The 25,344-nt window shown below is 51.8% G+C and overlaps 1 protein-coding gene across 1 annotated transcript in view; it reads left to right on the top strand.

Annotated features, from left to right (window-relative positions):
• The window catches only part of LOC138498429 (scavenger receptor cysteine-rich type 1 protein M130-like), a 950,335-nt gene that overhangs the window by 796,518 nt on the left and 128,473 nt on the right, over window positions 1–25,344 (top strand). The window contains exon 13 of the mRNA XM_069622185.1: window positions 13,453–13,767. Within this exon, the coding sequence (XP_069478286.1) occupies window positions 13,453–13,767 (315 nt within the window). The remainder of the gene's footprint in view (window positions 1–13,452; window positions 13,768–25,344) is intronic.

The following is a 25,344-nucleotide window of genomic DNA, read 5'->3' as shown; positions in this document are numbered from 1 at the left end:
GTGGGTGGTGTCTGGACTTAAGGGTGGACCCTTAGGTGGTATCAGAGGTGAAGGGGGCTGGTGGGTGGTGTCTGGACTTGAGAGGGCTGCCTGGGGTGGTGTCTGAGGTGAAGGAGGCTGCTGGGTGGTGTCTGGACTTGAGGGGGTTGCCTGGGGTGGTGTCCGAGGTGAAGGGGGCTGGTGGATCGTGTCTGGACCTGAGGGGGCTGTCTGGGGTAGTGGCAGAGGTGAAGGAGGCTGCTGGGTGGTGTCTGGACTTGAGGGGGCTGCCTGGGGTGGTGTCTGAGGTGAAGGGGGCTGGTGGATCGTGTCTGAACCTGAGGGGGCTGTCTGGGGTAGTGGCAGAGGTGAAGGTGGATAGTGAGTCTGGACTTCAGGGGCCTGCCTGTGGCAGAGGTGAGGGCAGTGTGTGGAGGGGATTGCACTATCCAGGTCTGCCTGGGGAAGTGTCAGAGGTGAAGGGGGCTGGCTGGTGGTGTCTGGACTTGAGGGGGCTGCCTGGGGTGGTGTCTGAGGTGAAGGAGGCTGCTGGGTGGTGTCTGGACTTGAGGGGGCTGCCTGGGGTGGTGTCTGAGGTGAAGGGGGCTGGTGGATCGTGTCTGAACCTGAGGGGGCTGTCTGGGGTAGTGGCAGAGGTGAAGGTGGATAGTGAGTCTGGACTTCAGGGGCCTGCCTGTGGCAGAGGTGAGGGCAGTGTGTGGAGGGGATTGCACTATCCAGGTCTGCCTGGGGAAGTGTCAGAGGTGAAGGGGGCTGGCTGGTGGTGTCTGGACTTGAGGGGGCAGCCTGGTTTGGTGTTGGAGGTGAAAGGTACTGGTGGGAGGTCTCTGGACTTGAGGGGGATGCAAGGGTTAGTGTTGGAGGTAAAGGGGGCTGGTGAGTATTATCTGGAGTTGAAAGGGATGTCTGGGGTAGTGTTGGAGGTGTAGGGAGTTGGAAGGTTGTATCTAGAATTGAGGGGGCTGCCTGGGTGGTATTAGATGTGAAGGGGGCTGGTGGTTGGTGTCTGGACTTAATGGTGCTCCCTGAGGTGGTGTCAGAGGTGAAGGGGGCTGGTCAGTGGTGTCTGGATTTGAGAAGGCTGCCTGGTCTGGTGTCCGAGGTGAAGGGGGCTGGTGGATTGTGTCTGGACCTGAGGGGTAGCCTTGCATGATGTTGGAGGTGAAGGGGGATGGTGAGTGGTGTATGGATTTGAGGGGGCTGCCTGGGTAGTGTTGGATGTGAGGGCAGTGTGGGGGATGGAGGTGTACTATCGGAGGGCTGCATGCGGTAGTGCCAGAGCAGAAGGTTGCTGGTGGGTGGTGTCATGATTGAGGGGGCTGCCTAGGGTGGTGTCGGAGGGGAAGGGGCCTGGTGGGTGGTGTCTGGACATGAAGGGGCTTCCTGGGGTGGTGACAGAGGGGAAGGGGGATGGTGGGTGGTGTCTGGACATGAAGGAGCTTCCCAGGGTGGTGACAGAGGTTAAAGGGACTGGTGGGAGGTCTCTGGACTTGAGAGGGCTCCCTGGGTGGTGTTTGATGTGAAGGGGGCTGGTGGGTGGTGTCTGGACTTGAGGGGGCTGCCTGGGTTGGTGTTGCAGATGAAGGGGTTGGTGGGTGGTGTCTTGACTTGAGGTGCTGCCTGGGGTAGTGCCAGATGTAAAAGGGGTGGTGAGTGGTATCTGGCCAAGAGGGGGCTGCCTGGGGTAGTGTTGGAGGTGTAGGGGGCTGGTGGATTGTGCCTGGACTTGAGGGTGCTGCCTGGAATGGTAACAAAGGTGAAGGGTGCTGGTGGATTGTGTCTGAACTTGAGGGGGCCTACTCGGATAGTGTCAGAGTGGAAGGGGGCTGATGAGTGGTGTCTGGACTTGAGGGTGCTGCATGGGGTAGTGTCGGAAGTGAATGGGGCTGATGAGGGGTGTCTGGACTTGAGGTGGTTGCATGGGGTAGTGTCGGAGGTAGAGGGGGCTGGTGGGTGGTTGCTGGACTTGAGGGGGCTGCCCGGTGTGGTGGTGCAGGTGAAGGGGGATGGTGGGTGGTGTCTGGACTTGAGGGCGCTGCCTGGGGTAGAGTCGGAGGTGAGGGCAGTGTCTGGAGCAGAGTGTATTACCGGCGACTGCCTGAAGTAGTATCAGAATTGAAGGGGGCTTGTGGGCGGTGTTTGGACTTAAGGGTGGTGCCTGGGATGGTGTTGGAGGTGAAGGGGGCTGATGAGTGTTGTCTGGACTTGAGGGGGCTGAATGGGGTAATATTGGAGGTGAATGGGGGGCTAGTGGGTGGTATCTGGATTTGAGGGGCTGTCCTGAGTAGTGTTGGAGATTAAGGCGGCTGGTGGATGGTGTCTGGACTTGAGGGGTGTTAGGGAGAATTCTCACTTATGGCTAATTTCCCTTACCTATAGAGTCCCCCAGCAGCTTTGCTGGATTCAAAGGGTTTATTTCTTTTTACATCCAAAGAGTGAGACTCTTTTTCCCACTCTTAGGCATCTTTTCTATGTGTGTTCTAGGCTATTTTTGTGTTTAATGCCTATGGGATATTTTTCTCTCACTCATAGGAACCATGTTTATACACATGTGTTACAGAGCAACCTCCTTGAAGTGACACAGGGGTGTCGTAGCGACCCCCAAAACATAGACTACATACCCTGGGGCTGACTACTGTCCCCCAGGGCAGGTATACTCCATTGACATTGACTAGTCCAATTTTATGAACTAAACCAGTACAACCCATCTTAAAATGGAAGTACTGGAAGGGGTTAATTGGTTTCCCCTATGTTCATTTTCGAGAGGGTACCTTAAAGTCCCCCTCTACAAAGTTTCTGGCTGGTGGCAGTGGTTACTACCTTTTATATTCAACCGCAAATATTTTCCTATGGGATTTTCCCATTGTTCGAGGCTAACACGTTTACTGACAGCCTCTAACATACCGCAGGTTTATTTTATTATTAACTTTACTCTGGTAGGTTTTATTTGCCAGAACTTTAATGTAATTTCTTTCTCGAGTCTTACTCCATTTTCCTAACCCAGGTCGGGGATCCTTTGTTTGCTCTTTTGGCGGGCTTCTGCCAAGAAGCCCTCCTTTCGGTGCCTCTGAGTCTGGGGTGGGTCTTTTGTTTGGGAGGGGGAGTAGAACCCCTGGACAGAGTTGCCACAGCAACTCAGGTTGTACTCTAACCTGATAGGCTGGAGGTTCTCCCACCAAGAAGACCACTCCACTGTGTGAGTGACAGCTAGGCTGTATGAATGGGCCTCTTTCTGTGTAAAAGCAGGGTCCTGAGGATTGGAAGACCAAGACGTTGCCACTGAAACTACGGAACCGAAGAGAAGAGAAGCCAGAGACATATTCAGCATCTACACCACCGGTGAAGCCCTGCCGGATAGTCTCACCACTTTTCTTCCACACGACAAGGGGAGATCTTCAGCGAAAGAGCTTCCTTCCTTTGAGCTGGTGGGGTCAAACAGTTCACCTATCACATCCCCGGATCTGCCTTGGTCGAATCGACAGTGCCCCGCACTTGGAGACCTGATAGCCAGGCAGCTATTGACCCGGACCGGGATTAAAAGGAGCATACATTTAAACTTCATTTGGCAGCACCGCAGCAGGTTTCATCCCTAGGTAGTGTAGTGACTCAAACCTTGCTCCACGACGAGAGCCTCTCTTCCTCGGCTGGACCCCTTGACCTGCAGGAACTACCAGGAACAACTGCCACCGCAGGAGCCACTTCTTCACGTTTAAGGTGCTTTTTTCTGCCAGGCCTCCCTGTCTCCGTGGTAGCCCTAAAGGTGTTTTAAATCCTTTAACTACTTGTGGGGTTGGCCACCCTCTCTCTTAACATTGTCTTTTGCCTCGCATCTACCTCTTCAATATTTTTCTACTAAAGACTTGACTGCAGCTACAAGAACATGTTTTGCTCCTAAGCTCTTGGTCCTCTACCATTGACTCTGGCTCAGGCCCATTGACTCTGGCTAATTTGTTAGATCTGCTCTCACTACATTAGTTTCCAATGGGAAATGTGTTGATACACCTAAATCTTCTAATCCCCTCTTCCTTCCTACTGTTTTAACTTGTGGTGTGCCATTTTGCTCAGTTTTCATTCACTTATCTTTTGGCTAAAGTTACTGTGCATTAGTTTTTCACTAAACTTCAGGGAAGTGTTGCTAGGGAGTGTCTAAAGATATTTCGGTTTAACGTGTGCTTCCCCTCCCTTTCCTTAAATTGTTAGAGTGCCATTTGTAGCTAGTTTTCACTGTGCCATTTTGCTCAGTTTTCACTCTACCGCAAACTTGTCTACAATTGAATAGGGAGTTCTATATGCTTTTTCTTGACTAAACTTAATTTACTTTATCAACTGTAATCTATGTGTTGAAACTAGAAGTGTATAGAATACAAAATATATTGGCCCTCATTACGACCCTGGCGGAGTGGGTTTCCGCCAGCGGTAATCGCGGCGGACCCGTCCGCCGTACTACGAGTTCCCGTAGCGCCATGGAGGTTTTCTCCGCCTGGTTTTACCGGGCGGAGAAAACCATGGCGCTAAGGGACCCCGTTGTTAATTACGCCGCCGTACTTTACGGCGGCGTAATTAACTCCTTCCCCACTCCCATTATACCCTATGGGGCAAGAATGGGAATGGGGAAGGGCAGAATGGGGATTGGGGATTTACCGCTCCGCCAAGGTCGGCATGGGGTGGTAAATCCGCCAACCCCCATGGCGCTATCGGCGGCTTTCCGCCATGCTCCGCGGTGCATTTTGCACCGCGGAATCCGCCAGGGTCGTAATGAGGGCCATTCTCTTTTTGATAGAAAGCTTTGGTCTGTGTTTCCTTGCTCCATAGTATTGTACTGCCTATTGTGTAAACCCTGAATACTGCCCATCTCCCGCTTGAGATAAGTCTGAATGCTCAGCCACAGCTACCAACTAAATCTTTGTAGTACAGACTGATACCAAAGTGGATTTATTGATCTCACCTGTAGTCCTAATCTGGTGCAGTGCTCCCTAAGGGAACTGCACTGGATTCTGCCTAACAAGGGGCCTGCCTGGGGTAGAGTCGGAGGTGAGGGCAGTGTCTAGAGAAGAGTGTACTATCGTGGGACTGCCCGAAGTAGTGTCAGAATTGAAGGGGGCTTGTGGTTGGTGTTCGGACTTAAGGAGGCTGCCGGGGATGATGTCAGAGGTGAAGGGGGCTGGTGGTTGGAGTCTGGGCTTGAGGAGACTGCCTGCAGTGGTGTCAGAGGTGAAGAGGGCTGGTCGGTGTTGTCGGGACTTGAGGGGGTTCCCTGGGGTATTGTCGAAGGTGTTGGCAGTGTCAGGAGTGGAGTGTACTATCGGAGGGATACCGGGTGTCATGTTGGAGGTGAACGGGGCTGGTGGGTGGTATTTGGACTTGAGGGTGCTGCCTGGGGTGGTCACAGAGGTGAAAGGCACTGGTGGGAGGTCTCTGGGCTTCAGGGGGCTACCTGGGGTAGTTTCAGAGGTGTAGGGGGCTGGTGGGTTGTACCTGGATTTGTGGGGCCTGCTTTGGGTGGTGTCGGAGGTGAAGGGGGCTGGTGGGTGATGTCTGGACTTAAGGGTGCTTCCTGAGGTGGTATCAAAGGTAAAGGGGGCTGCTGGGTGGTTTCTGGACCTGAGGGGGCTTTCTGCGGTAGTGGCAGAGGTGAAGGTGGACGGTGAGTGGTGTCTGGATTTGAGGGGGCTGCCTGGAGTAGTGTTGGAGGTAAAGGGGGCTGGTGAGTGGTGTCTGGACTTGAGGGGGCTGTCTGGGGTGGTGTCAGAGATGAAGGTGGGTGGTGTCTGGACTTGAAGGGGCAGCCTGGGTTGGTGTCAGAGGTGAAAGGCACTGGTGAGAGGTCTCTGGACTTGAAGGGGATGCTAGGGGTAGTGTTGGAGGTAAAGGTGGATGGTGATTGATATCTGGAGTTGAAAGCAGTGTCTGGGGTAGTGTTGGAGGTGTAGAGAGTTGGTGGGTTGTATCTGGACTTGAGGGGGCTGCCTGGGTGGTGTTAGAGGTGAAGGGGGCTGGTGGTTGGTGTCCGGACCTAATGGTGGTCCCTGAGGTGGTGTCGGAGGTGAAGAGGGAAGGTGGGTGGTGTGTGGAATTGAGAGGGCTGCCTGGGGTGGTGTTGAAGTTGAAGGGGACTGGTGAGTGGTGTGTGGACTCAAGGGTGTCCCCTGAGGTGGTGTTGGAGGTGAAGGGGGCTGGTGAGCGATGTCTGGACTTGAGAAGGCTGCCTGGTGTGGTGTCTGAGGTGAAGGGGGCTGGTGGATTGTGTCTGGACATGAGGGGTAGCCTTGCATGATGTCTGAGGTGAAGGGGGATGGTGAGTGGTGTATGGATTTGAGGAGGTTGTCTGGTAGTGTTGGAGGTGAGGGCAGTGTGAGGAGGGAAGTGTACTATCTGGTGGCTGCATGGTGTAGTGCCGGAGGTGAAGGTGGCTGGTGGGTGGTGTCTGGCCTTGAGGGGGCTGCCTGGGGTGGTGTCAGAGGTGAAGGGGCTGCTGGGTGATGTCTGGACATGAGGGGGCTGCCTAAGGTGGTGACAGAGGTGAAAGGGACTAGTGGGAGTTCTCTGGACTTGAGGGGGCTGCCTGGGGTGGTGTCGGAGGTGAAGGGGGCTGGTGGTTGTTGTCTGAACATGAGGGGGCTGCCTAAGGTGGTGAGAGGTGAAAGGGACTGGCAGGAGGTCTCTGGACTAGAGGGGGCTGTCTGGTGTGGTGTCGGAGGTAAAGGGGGCTGGTGAGTGGTGTCTGGACTTGAGGGGCTGCTTGGGGTAGTGTCAGAGGTGTAGGGGGCTGGTGGGCTGTGGCTGGACTTGAGGGTGCTGCCTGGGGTGGTCTTGGAGGTCAAGGGGGATGCTGAGTGGTGTCTAGACTTGAGGGGGTTGCATGGGGTAGTGTCGGAGGTGAGGACAGTGTGTAGGAGGGGAGTTTACTATCAGGGGGCTGCATGCAGTAGTGTCAGAGGTGAAGGGGGCTGGTGAGTGGTATCTGGTCTTGAGGGGGCTGACCGGGATGTGTCAGAGGTTAAGGGCGATAGTGGGTGGTATCTGGACTTGAGGGGGCTGCTTGGGGGTAGTGTCGAAGGTGAGGGCAGTGTGGGGAGAGGAGTGCATTTTTGGGCTCTGCTTGGGTAGTGTCAGAAGTGAAGGGGGTGGTGGGTGGTATCTGGTCTTGAGGGGGATTCCTGGATGGTGTTGGATGTGAAGGGGCTGGTGGGTGGTGTCTGGACTTGATGGGGCAGTATGGGTTGGTGTCTCATATGAAGGGAGCTGATGGGTGGTGTCTGGACTTGGGGGGCTGCCTGGGGTAGTGTTCGAGGTGTAGGGGGCCGGTGGATTGTGCCTGGACTTGAGGGGGCTGTCTGGGATTTTGTCAGAGGTGAAAGGGGCTGGTGGCTGGTGTCTGGACTTGAGAGGGCTGCCTGGAATGGTAACAAAGGTGAAGGGTGCTGGTGGATGGTGTCTGCACTTGAGGGGGCTGACTATGGTAGTGTCGGAGGTGAAGGGGGCTGATGAGTGGTGTCTGGACTTGAGGGGGCTGCCTGGGGTAGTGTCAGAGCTGAGGGCAGTATGAGGAGGTGAGTGCACTATCAAAGGGCTGCATGGGGTAGTGTTGGAGGTGAAGGGGGCTGGTGGGTGGTGTCTGAACTTGAGGGGGCTGCCTGGGGTAGTGTTGGAGGTAAAGGGGGCTGGTGGATGGTGTCTAAATTTGAGGGGGCTGCCTGGGGTAGTGTCATAAGTAAGGGCAGTGTACTATCGGGGGACTGCCTGGAGTAGTGTCAGAAGTGAAGGGGCTTGTGGGTGGTGTTTGGACTTGAGTGGGCTGCCTGGGATGGTGTCGGTTGTGAAGGCGGTTGGTTGGTGGTATCTGGACTTGAGGAGACTGCCTGGGTGGTTTCAGAGGTGAAGAGGGCTGGTGGGTGGTGTCTGGACTTGAGGGGGCTCCCTGGGGTAGCGTCGAAGGTGAGGGCAGTGCCGGGAGCAGAGTGTACTATCGGCGGGATGCCGGGTATCATGTCGGAGGCGTACAGGGCTGTTGGGCAGTGTCTTGACTTGAGCAGGCTGCCTGGGGTGATGTCAGAGGTGAAGGAGCTGGTGGGTGGTGTCTGTACTTGAGGGGGCTGCCTGGGGTGGTGTCGGAGGTGAAGGGGGCTGGTGGGTTGTGTCCGGACTTGAGGGGTTGATGTGCAGTAGGTTATATGCCAGCAGATTGGAGCCTATGGTGTAGGGCTTGTGGACTTGCTGTTTTGCATGGGTGCCTTAACACGTGAGGGAGCCAATATTTTTTCGTTGCGAGTGCCGCCGTAGCTTACGAGAGTGCCTGCACTTTTTCATTGGGGGTGTGTGGTCTCAACTTAAAAGGAGGCTCCCATGTTTTTGCAGGGGTGCCACCTTACCTAACAAGGGAGCCCATTCATTTTCATGGCGGGGTAGGGCCTCGCCTTACGAGGAGGCTCTCATGTTTTCGCACTAGTGCCGCCTTAGCTTATGAAGTAGCCGGTGCAATTTTGTTGTGGGGTGCGGCCTCGACCTACCAGGTAGCTTGCATGTTTTCACAGGGGTGCCGCCTTAACTTACGAGGAAGCCAGCGTGTTTTCATTGGGGGTGGCGCCTTAGTTTACGAGGGAGCCCGCATGTATTCACAGGGGTGCCGCCTTAGCTTATGAGGGAGCCTGCGCATTTTTGTTGGGGGGGTGCCTGTGATGCTGGAAATGCATTGGAGGGGCAGGGCCTCTATGTCCTTGTCCTGTACACCCTTATCATGTGTGTTCTGTGTTCTTTTCTGCACAGGAGTCCATGTAGGACTCCTGGCAGTGCAGCTCTTCCTCATTTTGGTTGTTGTGAACAGACCCTTAGGATACCTTTATGGCACACAGGGGTGCGGGTACAACCCTGTACACTTAGTGTATATTTTCAGGCACATGTGTGTGGCTCACAGAGAAGGGTATGGCATGCTAAATTTGAGATGTGCTCTGAGTATCCCCCATTTTGGGATACCCAGGCCCTGCCATAGGAATAAGTGGATTCCTGATAGGAAACAAGACGGCCCCTGTGGCCTCTTGCTTTCTATAACCTGTTACCTTGTTTTCCCTAAGTCCTGGGAAGCCCTGACTCTGTTTCTTCAGCTGAATGACTGTTGGGTGGAGGTTCCATATATGGTATTGTTGGGAAGTCCAGACCAGACTGGCTGGAGCTTTCCAAGTGAATGTATGTTCTGGGTACACCCTTGGGGTGGGACCTGGGTGAATGGATGTGCACTTCATGTTATGGGTACCTGGTATCTGTGTGTGACACAAAGAATGAGGTGGCCCTGGCCGAAACTGACATGAATGCAGTGTGGTGTGCTGAAAGGCTGGGTGCTTTCCCTAATCCACATTCCTCGTTATTGGTGTCTGGATGGAGGAGAATGGCCTTAATGCACTGTGAGCCTGATTGCCTGCCTGAATGCATGAATGCCCTTCTGAATTATTGGCTGCCTGAGCTTGGCTCAGCAGTGTGAATGGGAGACAGAACAGTATATCTGGGGATCTCTCACCAGAATTGTTCAGAAGCTGAAGTTGAAGCTTGAAGCTGCTTATCCTTGAAGCCCAGCTGGAAGAAGGTTTTCTGCTGCTCTCCGTTGACAAAATCCGAAATCTGTCGTGTCTGTCAAGGACTGATCCAAGAGAGGACCTGGCTAGGAGACCTCTTTCGAGGTAGGAGGGAACATCGTTCAAAAGCTGATCTTGGAAGTTAATCCTCGAAAGGATGCCGACCGGAGATGGGGTCTGCCGAGAACCATTGAAATAAGCACCTGGGCATTGAGGCTGTCGATGACCATCACCGCCGACCAAGGTTCGGAGGACCGCTGTAACATCACTGACTGGAGTCACAATGCTCCATTGCCCAAGACACTTCAAAATCAAGGACTCCCTTGCCATCACCGTCGACAGCTTTGTCCCACTGGAGAAAGTCGAGGTCGTTGACGAACCGAGGAGAATACACTGGTGGGTTTGTTGCCACCCAAAGTTCACAAAGACGTCAACGAAGATCCGAAAGCCAGTCGTGGTTGAGCCCCGATCGTTGACGCCAACGCAGACTCACAATACCAGCTGCCGGGTCTACGATCTTCATCAAGTCACCTTTTCGGCAACAAACTCTTGTCATCAAGGTGCACTTCAAGTCTCCTTTCAGAGGACATCCACAACCAATCGTCGACGAGCACTGCGAAGGTCGAAACTGGTGTCCCGATGACAGTGTTCACATTGCTTTGAGGAATCTCAATGCCCTGTGGCTCTTCTTTTAAAGGGAGTTCAACCACGAGGATCTTTTGACAAACCGTTGAAGAAACTCTGCTAAACCAGGTACATTGGGGTAATAGAACATTTGTAGGAGGAAACAAGACTATTTTAAACATATATGGACTGTGCTTGTTAATACACTTTATTTACAGGTTGACCTGGTGGGGGGATCCCCACACAGAACTGTGTCTTTGGTAGGTACAAGGTATGTCTAGTGTTGATTCAGTATACTATTTGATTTGTGTGCCATTGCGACTCTCAGCATTTGGCGCATTTTAGAGGAGTCAAGAGTTGATAGTGGTACCACATAGACATTGTATATATTTGCCATATTAGATTTGCCAAGGTACAAAGTGTGTTATTTAATTTAATTGTGTATATTGAACCTTATTTATATAAAGAACTGTGTTATCACCTAACAATGTGTGTGGACATTCCCTTGTGGGGGCTTGGGGAGTACAGTGTACTTAAGAACCAGCCCGCATCACCTCCTGAGAGCTTAAGCCTTGATTGCTCATCCATAGCTACCCTATAGAGAATATTGGCTGTGGTGCTCTGTGCTTCTACTCTGATATATAGTGGGCAGGAGTACAGAAACCCCCCTCCAGTCTTTACAGTGCCGTCTTAGCTTACGAGGGAGCCTGGGTGTTTTCATTGGGAGTGCTGCCTAAGCTTACGAGGGAGCCTGGGTGTTTTCATTGGGAGTGCTGCCTAAGCTTACGAGGGAGCCCACGTGTTTTCATTGGGAGTGCCGCCTTAGCTTACGAGGGAGCCTGGGTGTTTTCATTGGGAGTGCTGCCTTAGCTTAAAAGGGAGCCTGGGTGTTTTCATTGGGAGTGCTGCCTTAGCTTACAAGGGAGCCTGGGTGTTTTCATTGGGGGTGCTGCCTTAGCTTACGAGGGAGCCTGTGTGTTTTAATTGGGAGTGCCGCCTTACCTTTCAAGGCAGCCTGTGTGTTTTCGCACTAGGTGCCACCTTAGCTTACGAGGGAGCCTGCACGTTTTCTTTGGGGGTGTGGCCTCAACTTGTGGAAGTTCTCGCATTTTTGCAGGGGTTCTGCATGCTCATGAGGGGGCCTGCAAGTTTTTGCAGTGGTGCTGTATGGTGGATCAGGGGTGGATGCAGAGGTTTGCGCTTGGGTTGGGGTATGGCTTGGGTTTTGGTTTGTGTGGGGGCGTCCTGTGGGCATTCCTCGTGCAGCTCCATTATTTTGCGTGTCTGCTGGAATTGCACATTTGGAGCCATAAATACGTGGAGCGCGCAGATTTACTTTATTGCGCAGGCTCACGCTGTGTCCTTCTTGGCGCACGGCCCTTGAAGGATTTCTGCACGCATTTCCATGAATGGAACCCATAATGTCTTTAAATAGTAATATATATATAAAAGTGTTGCAATCAATACTATTTTTTATTATATATTGCTGTACTTGACAGTGAGAAGACAATCAAATGAATGATATGTGCAACAATAAGGAACTATCAAAGACGTGGTATACACAGAAAGTCAAGGCACATTTAAAGATGGTGGCCATTTATGACTAGCCATTTAAAATCTATACACACTGGTAGTAAATACTTAAAAAGAAGCTTGATGGTTTAAATTGGTACTGGTTTTTAATTTGTATTTTAAGTGCAGAAGGATGAAACATGTCACACTCTGTCATGTTGCCGACACAAGCCCTGATATATACGGCTGTGCACGTCTGTAAATCCTTTGGTCAAAGCAGTGTATATATATGTCTACATGTGTACAGATACATGCTACCAATGTTCTCATTGCATTTTGTATGATGAATAAAAGACCATGTATTAAGAGCCAGGGAATGCACCACTGGCAATGTCAGGATTCAGTGTTGGCTACCGACTGCTCTTGAAATGTTCTGAATCCCCTGGAATCATAATAAAGTTGCTGACTTTAAAAAACTAATACATGTATATGTATCCTGAATGTATCATTGCTTCGATTTATCTATTTTTTAATCAAATTGAAAACATTCTGAGTGAGCTATATTCACCAAATTCATCATCCATTTGGAGGTGGAGGTGGCATCGTCCAGACGCAAGGGGTGCCAAAGCTCTAGTTCTCTCTAAATTGGACTATTGTAACAGCCTCTTTCTAAATCTACCTGCCTCTACTCTCCGCCCTCTGCAACTAATCCAGAACAGTACTGCAAGACTTGTCCTTGGCCTTGAGCCCTGACATCTCTCCAGCTCTGAAGTCTCTCCATTTGCTCCCAGTGGATGCAAGCATTACATTCAAAACCCTCTGCATTGTCCACAAGGCATTCTGGGGCCTGGGTCCAAAATGACTTCAGCTATCCCTCTGGAAATACCTCCCCTCTCCAGCTCTCTGCTCCTCTACCTCCCTCAGGCTAAGTTGTTTTTCAAAGAAACAAGCTGGCTGTAGATCTGTCTTCGGCTGGGGTCTCCCTCTGGAACAGCCTCTCTGCCATTCTAAAACTTGAGTAGAACCATCTCGGGTTCCGGGAGCACCACAAGACCTTCCTCTTTGCTTCTGCCTTTGCCCCTCTCTCCACTGCTGAACCGTTCTCTCTCAGCACCATGCACCTGGCCACCTGCTGTTCTTTGCGCCCAGGTACCTGCTCACCCTGACACCCACCTGCACTGCCTCCGGGCCACCCCTTGCTCTTGGGTCTGTATCCATATCGTCCCCCCTTTTTTCTTCCTGCACTTATCCGACCTACCCTGTCTGCTTCCTTAAACCCAGCTCTTGCCACTTGCTGGCTGCACCACCATTGGTTGCTGCCTTCATTATTTATTAATTTGTTATTATTTATCTGTTTCTCCTTTGCTCCGCAGTCTCCATTTCTCCTTCCTTCCATGCACTTTTCCCCTCCCCCTCTCCCATGCACTTGCTCCTTCTCAATATCACTGGGCCTAGTAAGATCGTTGTTTTGTTCTCCCCTGTTCCCCTCCCTTGCCTTGTCGCGCCCTGAAACACTTGTGTATGAGCGCAATAGAAATAAAATATCAATTAAATTCAGAGTCACAGAACATGCTCTATGGTCGGGAACTGGCTGCTATAGATTGAAAATGATTTCAAAATATAAGGATATTAGTGAAATGTTCCAGGGCAATTTGAAGCAGCTGCAGAATTCTAACTAAAGGTCATATTGCAATGAATGAGTTGTATTTGTGGCAACGTTCACTGTTACTCCTTATTGCTTCTGTCTTGACAGATCCTAATGACATCAGATTAGTGAATGGACCTTCGCTTTGCTCTGGGAGAGTGGAGGTCAGAATCAACGGAGTGTGGGGGACAGTGTGCGATGATTCCTGGGATCAGAAGGACGCCTCAGTTGTCTGCAGATATCTCAGCTGTGGATTTGTGGAAAAATACTCTTACAATTCAACATTCGGCACCAGTTCTTTGCCAGTCCTGATGAATAATGTACAGTGCATGGGAGATGAGGCTGGTCTATGGAACTGTGCACAAGGAGGCCTGGAACACAACATCTGCCCTACAGGGAGGCTCGGTGGAGTGACCTGCACAGGTAAGAGAGAAATCTCATCTCCAATAATCCTTCACTCATGATATAAAGAAATCTGTAAGGGTGCCATATATCAGGAGTATTTATAACAACATAAACGTCAAGACATGAGCTGTAAGCAATCAAGACACTCCCAAAATTCCGCTTTAAGGCACTGTAATGAAATTATGTGCAATTCCGTGACACATGACAATGGTTATGGTTGGCATGGCCACCCATTTACAGTAATGTGATTAGGGTGTATGGAAATCGCAAGGCATACAATAAGCAGGTGCACATAGCAATTTGCTATGCAATTCTGTATGTTTCCTGATAAAATTGAAACTTGTTGAGCACAGCTAGCTATTAAAGTCCCCTGTTTAATGAAAGCACAGCTCATCCTGCATTCCTCTTTTGCCCTCAGTGCTCCCTTCATACTCTTATCTGTATTCACTGCAACTAAATGGCTAATAGAGAGAGAATGCAGCAGTTATCATCTCCTCCTCTCTTAAATGTGCCAAAGGTTTGCGAGGGAGTGCTAGGCAAGAAAATGTATTTCTTTTTATGTTGTCCCTTAATGTATAATTAGAGTATTGCCACAGTAAACCATTGCATTGTCTCCATGCATTTCAGTAAAGTGCAGGTTAGTGCTTCTCAATCTCACAGTGGGCCTCATTAGGAGTGTTGCAGAAAGGCAACAACGGCACAGGTAGTGCTATTGGTGCCGTCGTTACCTCGCTGCAACATTCTGAGTTTGCTCGCGGGTGCCGCTCTGGACGCCTGGGTAGACCAGGCATGCAGAGTGGCACTCGTGAGCAGACCAGGATGACAGCAGCGGTACTGTTATTAAACGTCCTGCTGCTACCATCCTCCCCATTCCCATTGAGCCTTATGGGAGCTCAAATGGGAATGGGGATGTACCGGGTCCGGGTCCCGTAAATGGGAATTACCGGGCTCTCCAAGGTTGGAATGGCCCAGTAAGTCCCCTTTTGCGGGACCCGGACCCGAGTTTGGCTGTAGCCCTGCTCTTATTAAGGGCATGGCTACCTCCAAACTTGTAATGAGGCCCATTGTCTTCTATATTTTTTGTGGGGGAAGGTGCATCATATTGACGATTGAACACTTTTCAAAATGCCCACTATCACACGGCCACATGCTTTTGATGGCAAAAGTCTGTGACCTGCTGGTTGCATTCATCTGTGCAAGTGATGCTCAACCCATGCCCTGATCCCACACTCCTTCACATTCTAATATATGGCAGCTCTGATTGCTAATATTGATAAATACTGCTCTCATGGGTGGCCAGGGCTGGAATGGTGTAGTTGCCTAAGTTGTGGAAAGGAGGTGAGCTAAAGATGATTTTAAGAAGCGAGGAGGAGAGTAGGAAGTTTGTTGAGCATATAGGTAGGGTGAATCATGGATAGTTGTGAAGCTAATGAATAGAAGTTTATACTTAGTCCTTTGTTTCATAGATAGAGAATCAACCTGGCGATGCACAGAGCAGGCAGAGGTAAAGCGAGAAAAGCTGAAAAGTGTGCGGACTGCACATTTGTGGAATCTGTCTAGAGGGAAAAAAGCAGAGTTGGGAATCCCATATAGGATACTGGCACAATAGTCAGACGTAGAAAAGACTAAGGGGGAGTTTAGCTGGTTAGCAATAGTGAAAGCGAGATGACAGATTTTCCTGATATTAAGGAGGTTGTGTTTGGCTGCTGTGGCAGATTTGAAGATGAAGAGCGAGAAGTTGGGAGATTGGTTGAAGATGACACAAAGGTTACGAGCAGAGGCAGAGTAAGGAGAGAAGAGAATATGAGGAGAAGAGGAAGAGCTAGCCTGTATGGCCGGGAAATAGAGAACTTCAGTCTTAGTGGAATTTAGCATGAGTGAGTGAGGCACTATCCAATATTTTATGTGGAAGAGATAGTTTGAGATTTTTGAGAACAGCGTGGTGGGTAAGGAGTGAAAGGAGAAGAAGATGTAAGTGTTTTCAGCAAAGAATTGCTAGTTGAAGCCGTAAGTGGAGATCAGTGCACTAAGAGCAGAAGAATAGAGAGTGAAGAGAATTGGACCGAGGACAGACATTTGGGAAAGTCCAATAGAAGGGTGTGAGTGGGAGGTAAGGCTGTCCAGGGACTCCTGGAATTCTCTGGTTGCAAGCTATGGAGCAAACCAAGCGAAGGAGGTGATTCAACTTTGGGAAAATAACTCAAAGTCTTCTTTCAAATTCGGTCTAATCATAAAAAGATGATACACTCTAATATAGACACTTGGAGGGCTGTACAGTAATACCAATACAAAAAGTGATGTATTGTGTGATATTACACGGCCTGCGGTGTAGTTATGGTTAAGTTGTAGCTTATAAAACTTTGCTTGCCGTGGATGAATCCTCACTAAACTATACAAAAGAAGTATATGGCCCACTTTGAATTGTTTGCCCAATATGGTGAGGTTTCGTCAAGGGGGAAAAGGTATAGGGGGTCCCTCTTCTTCAATAGACTGAATGGATAAAACTTTGTTCACACCTACAGCCCAAACCGCTGGATGGATTTTCATGAAATTTTCGGCAGGGTCAGCGGCTTGGTCCTGAAAGCGTGCTTTTGTAGATATGGTGATAATTGTTAGGGAGAATTATCATCAATGGCTGATTTCCCTTACCTCTTGAGTCCCCCAGCAGCTTTGCTGGATTTCTAGGATTTATGTTGTTCATCTGATAAGAATGTGAGCCTTTCTCCCCACTCTCACATGTGTTTTGCTGTGTGTGTTTTTCACTTTTTGTGTGATCTTGGGCACTGGAGTCTCACCTACTCCATTTGCATCACTTTCTTTGTGTGCTACACAGCACCTTCAGTGCAGTAACACAGGGTTGTCTTTTAGACTTCCCAAAGACTCAATTTTTCTGGGGCTGACTACTGTCCCCCAGAAACATGTAAAGTTGCCATCAACTTTATGTAGTCTCTTCAAACCACAGACCCAGTACAACCCATCTTACATGGAGTATTGGAAAGGGTTAATTCTTATCCCTTTTTGTCTGTGCCTCTTGGAACCTTGTTTCACTCCCTTAACATTAGGACTTGGCTGGTGGCAGTGGTAACTACCCTACCTTTGCTACTGTTATTATTTATATAGACATGGTATTGATTTAGGCTATTATATTAGCCTCGAACATAAACCCACTTGATCAAATACATTTTATATTGCTTGTGGCTGGGTTTATTCACCATTTCTTTTTGTTAAAATCTTTCTCCTGTTTTTCTCTGTGCCAAACCGGGGATGATTCCTTTGTTCGCTTTCTTTTCGCAGGCTTCTGCACAGAAGGCCACCTTAAGGCTCCTGATAATCTAGGTAGGCAGGATGTGAGGGAGGGATCTTCATACCCCTGCCATGGGTTCCCTTGGTAACCCAAGTCGCACTCTTGTCTGATTGGCTAAGGTGACTGGCCTTTCTAGGCCAGGCATCCTGCTGTGTGATTGACAGCAAGGCTGTATGAATGGGGGAAAACTGCATAAAAAGCAGGTCTCTGGGACTGCAAGAGAAGAGTCACCACTGGAACGAAAGAACCAACAAGGAACTGGAAGAAGAGGACCCCTACCAGGACTGAACCGCCCGGTGAAGCCCTGCTGCAGGTCCGAATCTCCAAATCCGACGACAGAGAAGATCCTCCAGGAAACTTCTTCCCTTGAGCTGGTGGGACCAACCAGTTCGCCCAAACTGCAAGCCAGGCCCCCTCCTCTGGTCGAATTCGCTGCATGGAGCTACAGTGGGCCGGATAGCCAGGAAGGTCGGACCCTGCTTGGGTTTTAAGGAGCGCACCTTTTATTCATTGCTTGGCGCTGCTGCTGGTTTCTTCCCTGGGTAGTTTAGGACCCTCCAGTCTTCCTACTTCTTGTCAGTCCGACAGTCGCTACAGGAACCGTGAGCCTGCAGAACTATCAGGAAAGGCTGCCTCAGCTACAGCCCCCTCTCTGTTTTAAGGTACTGTGCAAATCCGTTTTTCCTTTTCGGTCAGCCGCAGTGAAAGTGTTTGAAATCTTTCTCCAATCCGAGGGCTTGTCCTTCTCTTCTCTTTGAACTAACTTTTCTTCCAACCAACCTTGTCCGGAATCTGTGCCACAAACTTTACCACAAACTACCCTGAACTGTGTGATGTTGATCAAAATACTTTTGTCCTATTGACTTTGGCCCTAAGCCTTTTCTATCTGATCTCCTCACTGTAGTCTCTTGTGTTCAAATTGCCCTGTGTAACTTAACTATTGGTTTTGGCTAATTTCTAATAACTTTGTATTTCCCTCCCTGTTAAATTGCTGGAGTGCCATTTTGCTCCCACTTCATTGTGTGAGCTTAAACTGTCTGGAATTTAAGGGAAGTGGTGTGGTGTATTTATGATTGTGATTTTTAACTTGCTTAGAATAGTGAAATGTTATACAACTGTTGAGTAAATAAATATATATATATTCTTTTACTTAGAAACCTTGAGTCAGTGTTTGCCTGAACCATAGTAATTGCTGTCCTTTGTGTAACTCTTTGTACTGCTCACTTACTCTTGAGATACGTCTGGCTGCTCCGCTACTGCTACCACTATAACTGTCTAGTACAGGCTTGTACCAAAGGTAAAATTGTACTGTCACTTGTAGTCCTAATTGTGTATAGTGTTCCCAAAGGGTACTGCATATAATTCTGCCTAACAAATGGGTGTAATGTAGGTGCCAAAAAATTAGTTATATCTGCCTCCGCTCCGCGGACCCATTTCCCTGTTCACTCAGTGGACCAGAATCCAATTGGCTATGGAGGTAGTTTCATGTCCGCGGACGATGAACGGCCTCACTGATTGGCTGGAGGGAAGTGTGATGTGCATCACATTTTCCCGAAACGTCCGCCAGGTTGTGTCTGTGGATAAACAAGGATAGCGCAGTGGGGAAAATGGCTGGAAAACTGGGTGGTGCATATGATGTATTTACTTGGGTGGAACAAGAGTGTGATGTGTCTGTGGTGTCCGTGGTCACCGTGGCAGTCCCTGGGTAGGTTCTCAGGTGAGCAGGTTATGTGGTGACTTCAGGCAGGCCTCATTAGGGTTGGGGAGTGAACTATAGATGAAATGAGGATTTTTGTATAGGCTGTATTATGCTGTGGTGTTTCTGGCCAGCTACTAGAGTCGTGGGGGCATGGCCTGAGGCCATGCTCCCAAAAGTCATCCCACTGGTTGAAGTACTGTAATAGTATGTGTAGAGAAGTGTATAGGGCTGCAGACGACTGGCTTATTGGATCCAAGAGTGTGACTGGTTGTGCATACTGGAATAATATGTGTACTTAAAGTGACAGGGCCTCAGGTGGTTGGCTTATGTGTGTGGGTTGTGGCAGTGTTTGTGACTAGCTTCTAGACTCTTGGGTGTATGGCTTGAGGCCATGTACCCAATTGTCTGTCCACTGGCTGTTAGTAGTGTTATAGTATGTGTACAAGACAGGTGGTTTGTTGGACTGTCTTGAGATTCTTGGGTGTATGATACTGTATGCCGTGGGAGGTAATTGTGGCCATCTACTATAGTGTGTGGTGGCTGCATGGCTGCATTATGGTGTGCTGATTGTAACTAGCTACTAGATTCTTGGGTGTATGGCTGGAGACCATGTACCCAAGAGTCTGTCCACTGGCTGTAAGCAGTGTAGTAGTCTGTGTACAAAAGTGGACAGGGTGTGTGTCAGGTGGCTTGTTGGACTGTCTTGAGATTCTTGGGTGTATGATTCCGTATGCAGTGGGAGGTAATTGTGGACAGCTACTATAGTTTTTGGTGATGCACTTAAGAGTCCAAGAGTGTGCCCACTGGTTGAAGTACAGTAAAGGTAGTAGACTCGAGGGAGGCCACCAGGGGGCGCACAGGCAATGGCAGCCTGAACACGCCGCTCCCGCCGTAACTGGGACACGCAGAGGGATTGAGCCCCCCCCGCGACCCCCCCACGGGAGATCCACGGCCCACGGAACCCGTGAACCTCGGGTGCCCCCCGAGGCGAAAGAGCGGCATCTGGGGACCCCCGGGGGCCCGAGAACGAGCTCCGCGGCCCAAAGGGAGGAGCCCCGGAGAGCCCCAGGCAGCGTCTCAACCATCGAGAGGGGAAGTGGCGGCCTGTATTCGGAGGCGCGCACGACCCCCTCTCCTCCCCGAACACGGAGCGCGCCGGCGCCCCGGCAGAAGACCCGCCGGCGACACCCCTGCAGCACCCTACCGAGGAGCCGTCGCAGAGGGGAAGTCCCCCGCTGAGGAGCTGGGAGAAACGCGGGCCGCGACCCGCTTAGGGAGAGGCGGCTTGCCCGCGCTCCCGAACTCGGTGCCGAGGTAGGTGGGGGGGAGCCCACTCCGGCCCCCACGCAACCCTCAAGGACCCCGGGGGACCAGCCGCGGGACGCATCGGTAGGCTCGGAGGGGCGAGTCGGCCCCGCCCCCCCCTGTCGAGCCCCCACCCCAAAAAAAAAAGAAGTGAAAAAAAGTCGGGAAGACGCGGGGGGAAACGCCCCCCAGCCCTGGAGGGGCCACAAATCTTTTGGAGGAGAGTATCCTCGAGCCCATCACTTTCCTAGGTGGAGGCCCCGGAAGTCGGTGGGGCGAGTGCCCGCCCACGAGAGGCCCCCCACAGAGGGCCACACCGGAAGGAGAGAGAGCGCGTCCCCCGACCGGGCTCTGTCCCTTGCCCCCAGGGGCGCACCAGCGGAGGGGAGAAGCAGGAGGACTGAATGAGTTGGCGCCATACCCTCCAGGAGTACCGCTACCAAGACACCAGCAGGGAGAACAGCGACCCAGACCGACGGGCCGGCATGTCTCATTCCGAGACCCCACCCCTGCCCACCCTCACCATGGAAAAGGGCTTTGCCTCGGTCTTGCAGGAGATTAGGGACATGCGGGCAGACATCGCCCAAAAAATGGAAAACATGGACCGCAGAGTGGACAAAGTCGAGGATAGACTGTCACAACTAGAGTCCAACCAGTCCTCAGCAGCGACCCAGGAGCTGGACACGGCCCTGAGACTAACGGCCCTGGAAAAGAGAGATGAGGAGAGGGCAAGACAAATGGACGACTTTGAAAATAGAGAGCGGAGGAACAACCTCAGAATTTTCGGGGTGCCGGAGTCGGAGGGGGAGACGGAAAGAGACTTGACCAGGGTAGTGAGGGACATCATTACCCTCCTCTTCTCGGATGAGATGACAACCGAACCGACGTTTGATCGGATCCATAGAGCGGGGGGAAGAGCTGGGGGCCCCCGGTCAATTCTGGTCCGCTTCCACTACTACACTGAAAAAGCGAAGGTCCTAGAGGAGGCCAGGAAATCCCGGGAGATAACCTATAACAACGCTCAGGTGGCCATTTTCCAGGACCTCTCATCATACACGCTGGCCAAACGGAGGATGTGCCGCCCGCTGACCCAGATGCTGAAAACAAAGGGGGTGCGCTACAGATGGGGGTTCCCCTTCTCCCTCATGTTTGAATATGAAGGCCAACGAGTGAACCTGATTACAGAGGAAGATATAAGGGGAGCAATACAGGAATACGCAACGGACCCGACCACGCGGAGGGAACCCTCCGGGTTCGCCGCGGATGAAGCCAGAGCGCGCCGGTCACGAGGAGAGAGGAGAAAAAAGACTGGCCCACGGAAATTTAAAAAATTGAACCCTCCGTCCCCATCAACGGACAGGAATGACACGGAACCCGGCCAGGGTGGAGCGGGACTATCGAACCCGGGCGAGGAAGGGAGCTGAGGCATCTCACGGCAGGCGTCATCAGCCTCGGGGGAACCGTGTAAAGAATTCATCACGGGGACTCACCATCTGTTCCGGCCCGCAGACAGGCCGTGCTCCAGGACCACGGGGTCCGAACTTGTGTGGATCCTCCCGGAACAGCAAGTATGAGAGTTACATCGAGGGGGGGGAGGGAGTAGGGGGGGCTCATGGAGGCTCTAATTTGGATATTCACCCAGCAGGAGGCGGTAGGCTGGTGGTCCGGCCAGTTACCAACAATGGTAGAACTATTTGGCTGGACGCCGGGGTGGGGGGAGGGGGGTAGGGGGTTTGTTGATGTTGTTACGTTCACAGGGGGGACCAGGGGTCAGTTGGGGAAAGGTTACAGGACCACCTGGGGGGGGAGGGGGGGAAGGGAAATGGGAGATCAGAGGATAACACGAAATGAGCCGGACAAGGAAAGTGCCACGAGTCAGCTATCCAGTAGCTGGTTATTCTTAGACAATGGCTGAGGATCTGCCTACCCTGGGCGTGGGCTCCCTTAACGTGAGGGGACTGAACACCCCCACCAAAAGATCCCTGGTCTGCAGGGAATTCAGGAGGGCTAAACTAGACGTGCTTTTCCTTCAGGAGACGCACTGGGCGAAGGGGAAAGAACCAAAGCTACGGGGGGGGATTGGGGAAGTCCTCAGCGCCTCCCACAAGACCAAGAAAAGGGGGGTGGCCATAGTGCTAGCGAGGGACATTGGCTTTGAAGTAGAAGCCTCACTGAAAGACCCAGAGGGACGATTCCTGCTGACGAGGGGCTCCCTGCGGGGCTCCCCTTTAACACTTGCAGTTGTGTACAGCCCCAATGAAGGCCAGGCGCAATTTTGGGAGGGAGTGAAGGACAGATTGAAATTATTCGTACGCGGGCTAATGGTGGTGGGGGGGGACTTTAACATGGTCCTGGACCCGAAAGTTGATAGGAAACGCTTGGAATCCCAACCCACCAGGGCTGCAGACGAAACGATGGCCCGCTCCTTCCAAAGGGTGAACACGGAGCTGGGCCTAGTGGACACCATCCCGACCCCTAGGGCAGAACACCCCTCCTTCACGTACTATTCTGCAATCCACACATCATACTCCCGAATAGACTACATCCTGGTAGACGAGTCCCTGCGCCCATATGTCTCTGGCTATGAGGTTGACCCGGTCCCCTGGTCCGACCATGACCTGGTCCGTACCACCATTATAGGGGAATGGCGAGGTGGCAGAAAAGGGCGATGGAAGTGCAACGACTCCCTGCTGAAGGACGATGTCCTGGCGCAGGAAGTGCAGGACGCCATTATGGAATACTTCAAGCTGAACGACAATGGCGAGGTGGGTGCGCACGTGCTGTGGGACGCCTTCAAGGCGACCTTACGCGGGGTTCTTATAAGAATGGGGGCTCAGAAAAAAAGGGAAAGGGAGGCCCAAGAAAAATCCCTTAGGGAAAAGATCACACAGCTCCAGCCGGGAGGCCCCCCGGAGGCACCCTTGGCTATGGAACAGATCACTGCCTTAGAAAATTACAAACTGCAATTGAAAGATCTCTTGTTGCATAAAACTGAGCGCAACCTCCAGCTAGTGAAACAAAAATACTATGAGAAGGGGGATAGAGCCGATAAAATCCTGGCCTGGAAACTCAGAGAGGTCCAGAGAAGCAGAATGGTGAGGGCAATCAGAAACGAACAGGGCTCACTAGACCATAGCACCCCAGTCATAGGAGCGGCCTTCCGACGCTACTATGAACAACTATACTCGTCAGAATATGCCGGGGAAGACACTCAGATTGAGGAGTTTCTGGACTCCATCCAGATCCCGTCCCTGACAGGCGAAATGGCAGAAGGTCTAGAGGGAGGGGTCACAGAGGAGGAGGTGGAGAATGCAATCGGTGGGATGAAGGCGGGAACGTCCCCGGGGGAAGATGGGTTCTCAGTACTCTTCTATAAGAGGTTCCGGTCCATTTTGGCCACACACCTGGCGAGGGTGTTCAATGCAGTACTGGAGGGGGGCACCCTGCCGGAAACGATGATGAGAGCCATCATAGTGGTACTGCCCAAGGAAGGAAAGGATCCCACTGACTGCTCCTCCTACCGCCCGATCTCCCTCTTAAATATAGATGTTAAGATCTTAGCCAAGGTGATGGGTAAACGGTTAGAGGGGATAATGCCCAAATTAGTACACGGGGATCAAGTGGGGTTCGTGAAGGGCAGGCAGGGCTCAGATAATATCAGGAAGACTATTGACCTAATACACTATGCCCAGGAATCAGACCTAGAGGCTAGCTTGCTTTCCTTGGACTCCGAGAAGGCATTCAACAGGGTCGAGTGGAGGTACATGCAACTCCTCCTCCGTCGAATGGGCTTCGGGCCTCACGTCAGGACCTGGGTTTCCGCCCTCTATGGAGCCCCAACAGCGAGAGTGCAGGTGAACGGGGAACTCACCGACTCATTCCCCCTCACGAGGGGAACACGACAGGGGTGCCCACTCTCTCCGTTAATATACGTCCTGACGATGGAACCTCTGGCCATAGCGGTCCGGGCCCACCCCGACATCAAAGGGATCAAAAGGGGAGAAGTAGAGTTCAAGCTCTCTCTGTTTGCTGACGACATCCTAGCGTACTTGGTGGAGCCCAGCTCCTCGCTCCCCCCCTATTGCGTCTGATGACAGCCTTCGGGCAGTTCTCGGGACTAAAAATAAATGCAGCAAAATCAAAGCTCCTACCCATGAGGGTCCAGGACCCGAGGTTAGACCCCCGGGACAGGTGTGCGGGGATTGCGGTGGGGAGGGATTCCATCAGGTACTTGGGGGTAACCCTGACTAGAGATCTCTCGAGACTGGCCCCGGTGAACTATGGGCCTACCTTGGCGGGGGTTACGTCAGATCTGAGGAGATGGGATGGTATGATTCTGTCCTGGTATGGGCGCATGACAGCGATAAAGATGAACGTTCTGCCGAGATTACTATATTTATTCACCGCGCTCCCAACGGAGGTCCCCACCCAGTTGCTCCGCGATCTACAAAAAGCAATCCGCGAGTTTATATGGCAAGGGCGGGCCCCGAGGATAGGAAAGGCCACCCTAACACTACCCAGAGAGGAGGGCGGGTTCGGACTACCGGACTTTCTCCTTTACTACCGGGCCGCCCAGCTGCGGGTCTTGCTGGAGCACATGAAGGAGGGGATGGGCACCTACTGGTCATACCTTGAGGATATGGATGCCCACCCTCTGAAAGTGCGCGACCTCCTGTGGCTGCCGCGCAGACTCATCCCTAGCAAACTGAAAGCCCACCCAACCCTGGGAATACTTTGGACAATCTGGAAAGAGGGACCCACAACCTCATACCTCACGACATGGCCCTCTCCAATGTCTTCGCTTTGGGGCCACCCGCTCAAACTAGGTAGCAGGGGTTTCAGGAGTGCCCAGTCCTGGTCGGACGGGGGTCTGGAATGGGCGGGACAACTGTTCAAAGAGGGCGAGTTCCTCGAATACGAGGCCCTGCGAGACGCACTGGGGCGGGAGTCCCTCTCAATCTTTGAATACCTGCGCCTGAAGGGCATCCTTTGCGACCAATCATGGGGCCAGAACCTACGGAGACAGCTGACCCCCTTCGAAAAACTTCTGGACACGGCCACATCAAGGAAGGGGGCGGTCTCCAAAATGTACCGAATACTGAACACCGTTAACTTGGAGGGGAGAAGAGGGTTTCGAGGGTTTTGGGACGACCTGGCGGGAGAACCACTTACAGAGGAGGCGTGGTCCAAAGTCTTTAAGATAGCATTCCATGGGAACCTATTTATATCGGACATGGAGCACAACTTCAAGATCTTACAGGGCTGGCACAGGGACCCGTTGAAACTG

Source organism: Ambystoma mexicanum, chromosome 5q (assembly GCF_040938575.1).
Source record: "Ambystoma mexicanum isolate Mex_15411 chromosome 5q, UKY_AmexF1_1, whole genome shotgun sequence".
Taxonomy (NCBI): domain Eukaryota; kingdom Metazoa; phylum Chordata; class Amphibia; order Caudata; family Ambystomatidae; genus Ambystoma; species Ambystoma mexicanum.
This window is presented reverse-complemented; position numbering and strand designations above follow the sequence as displayed.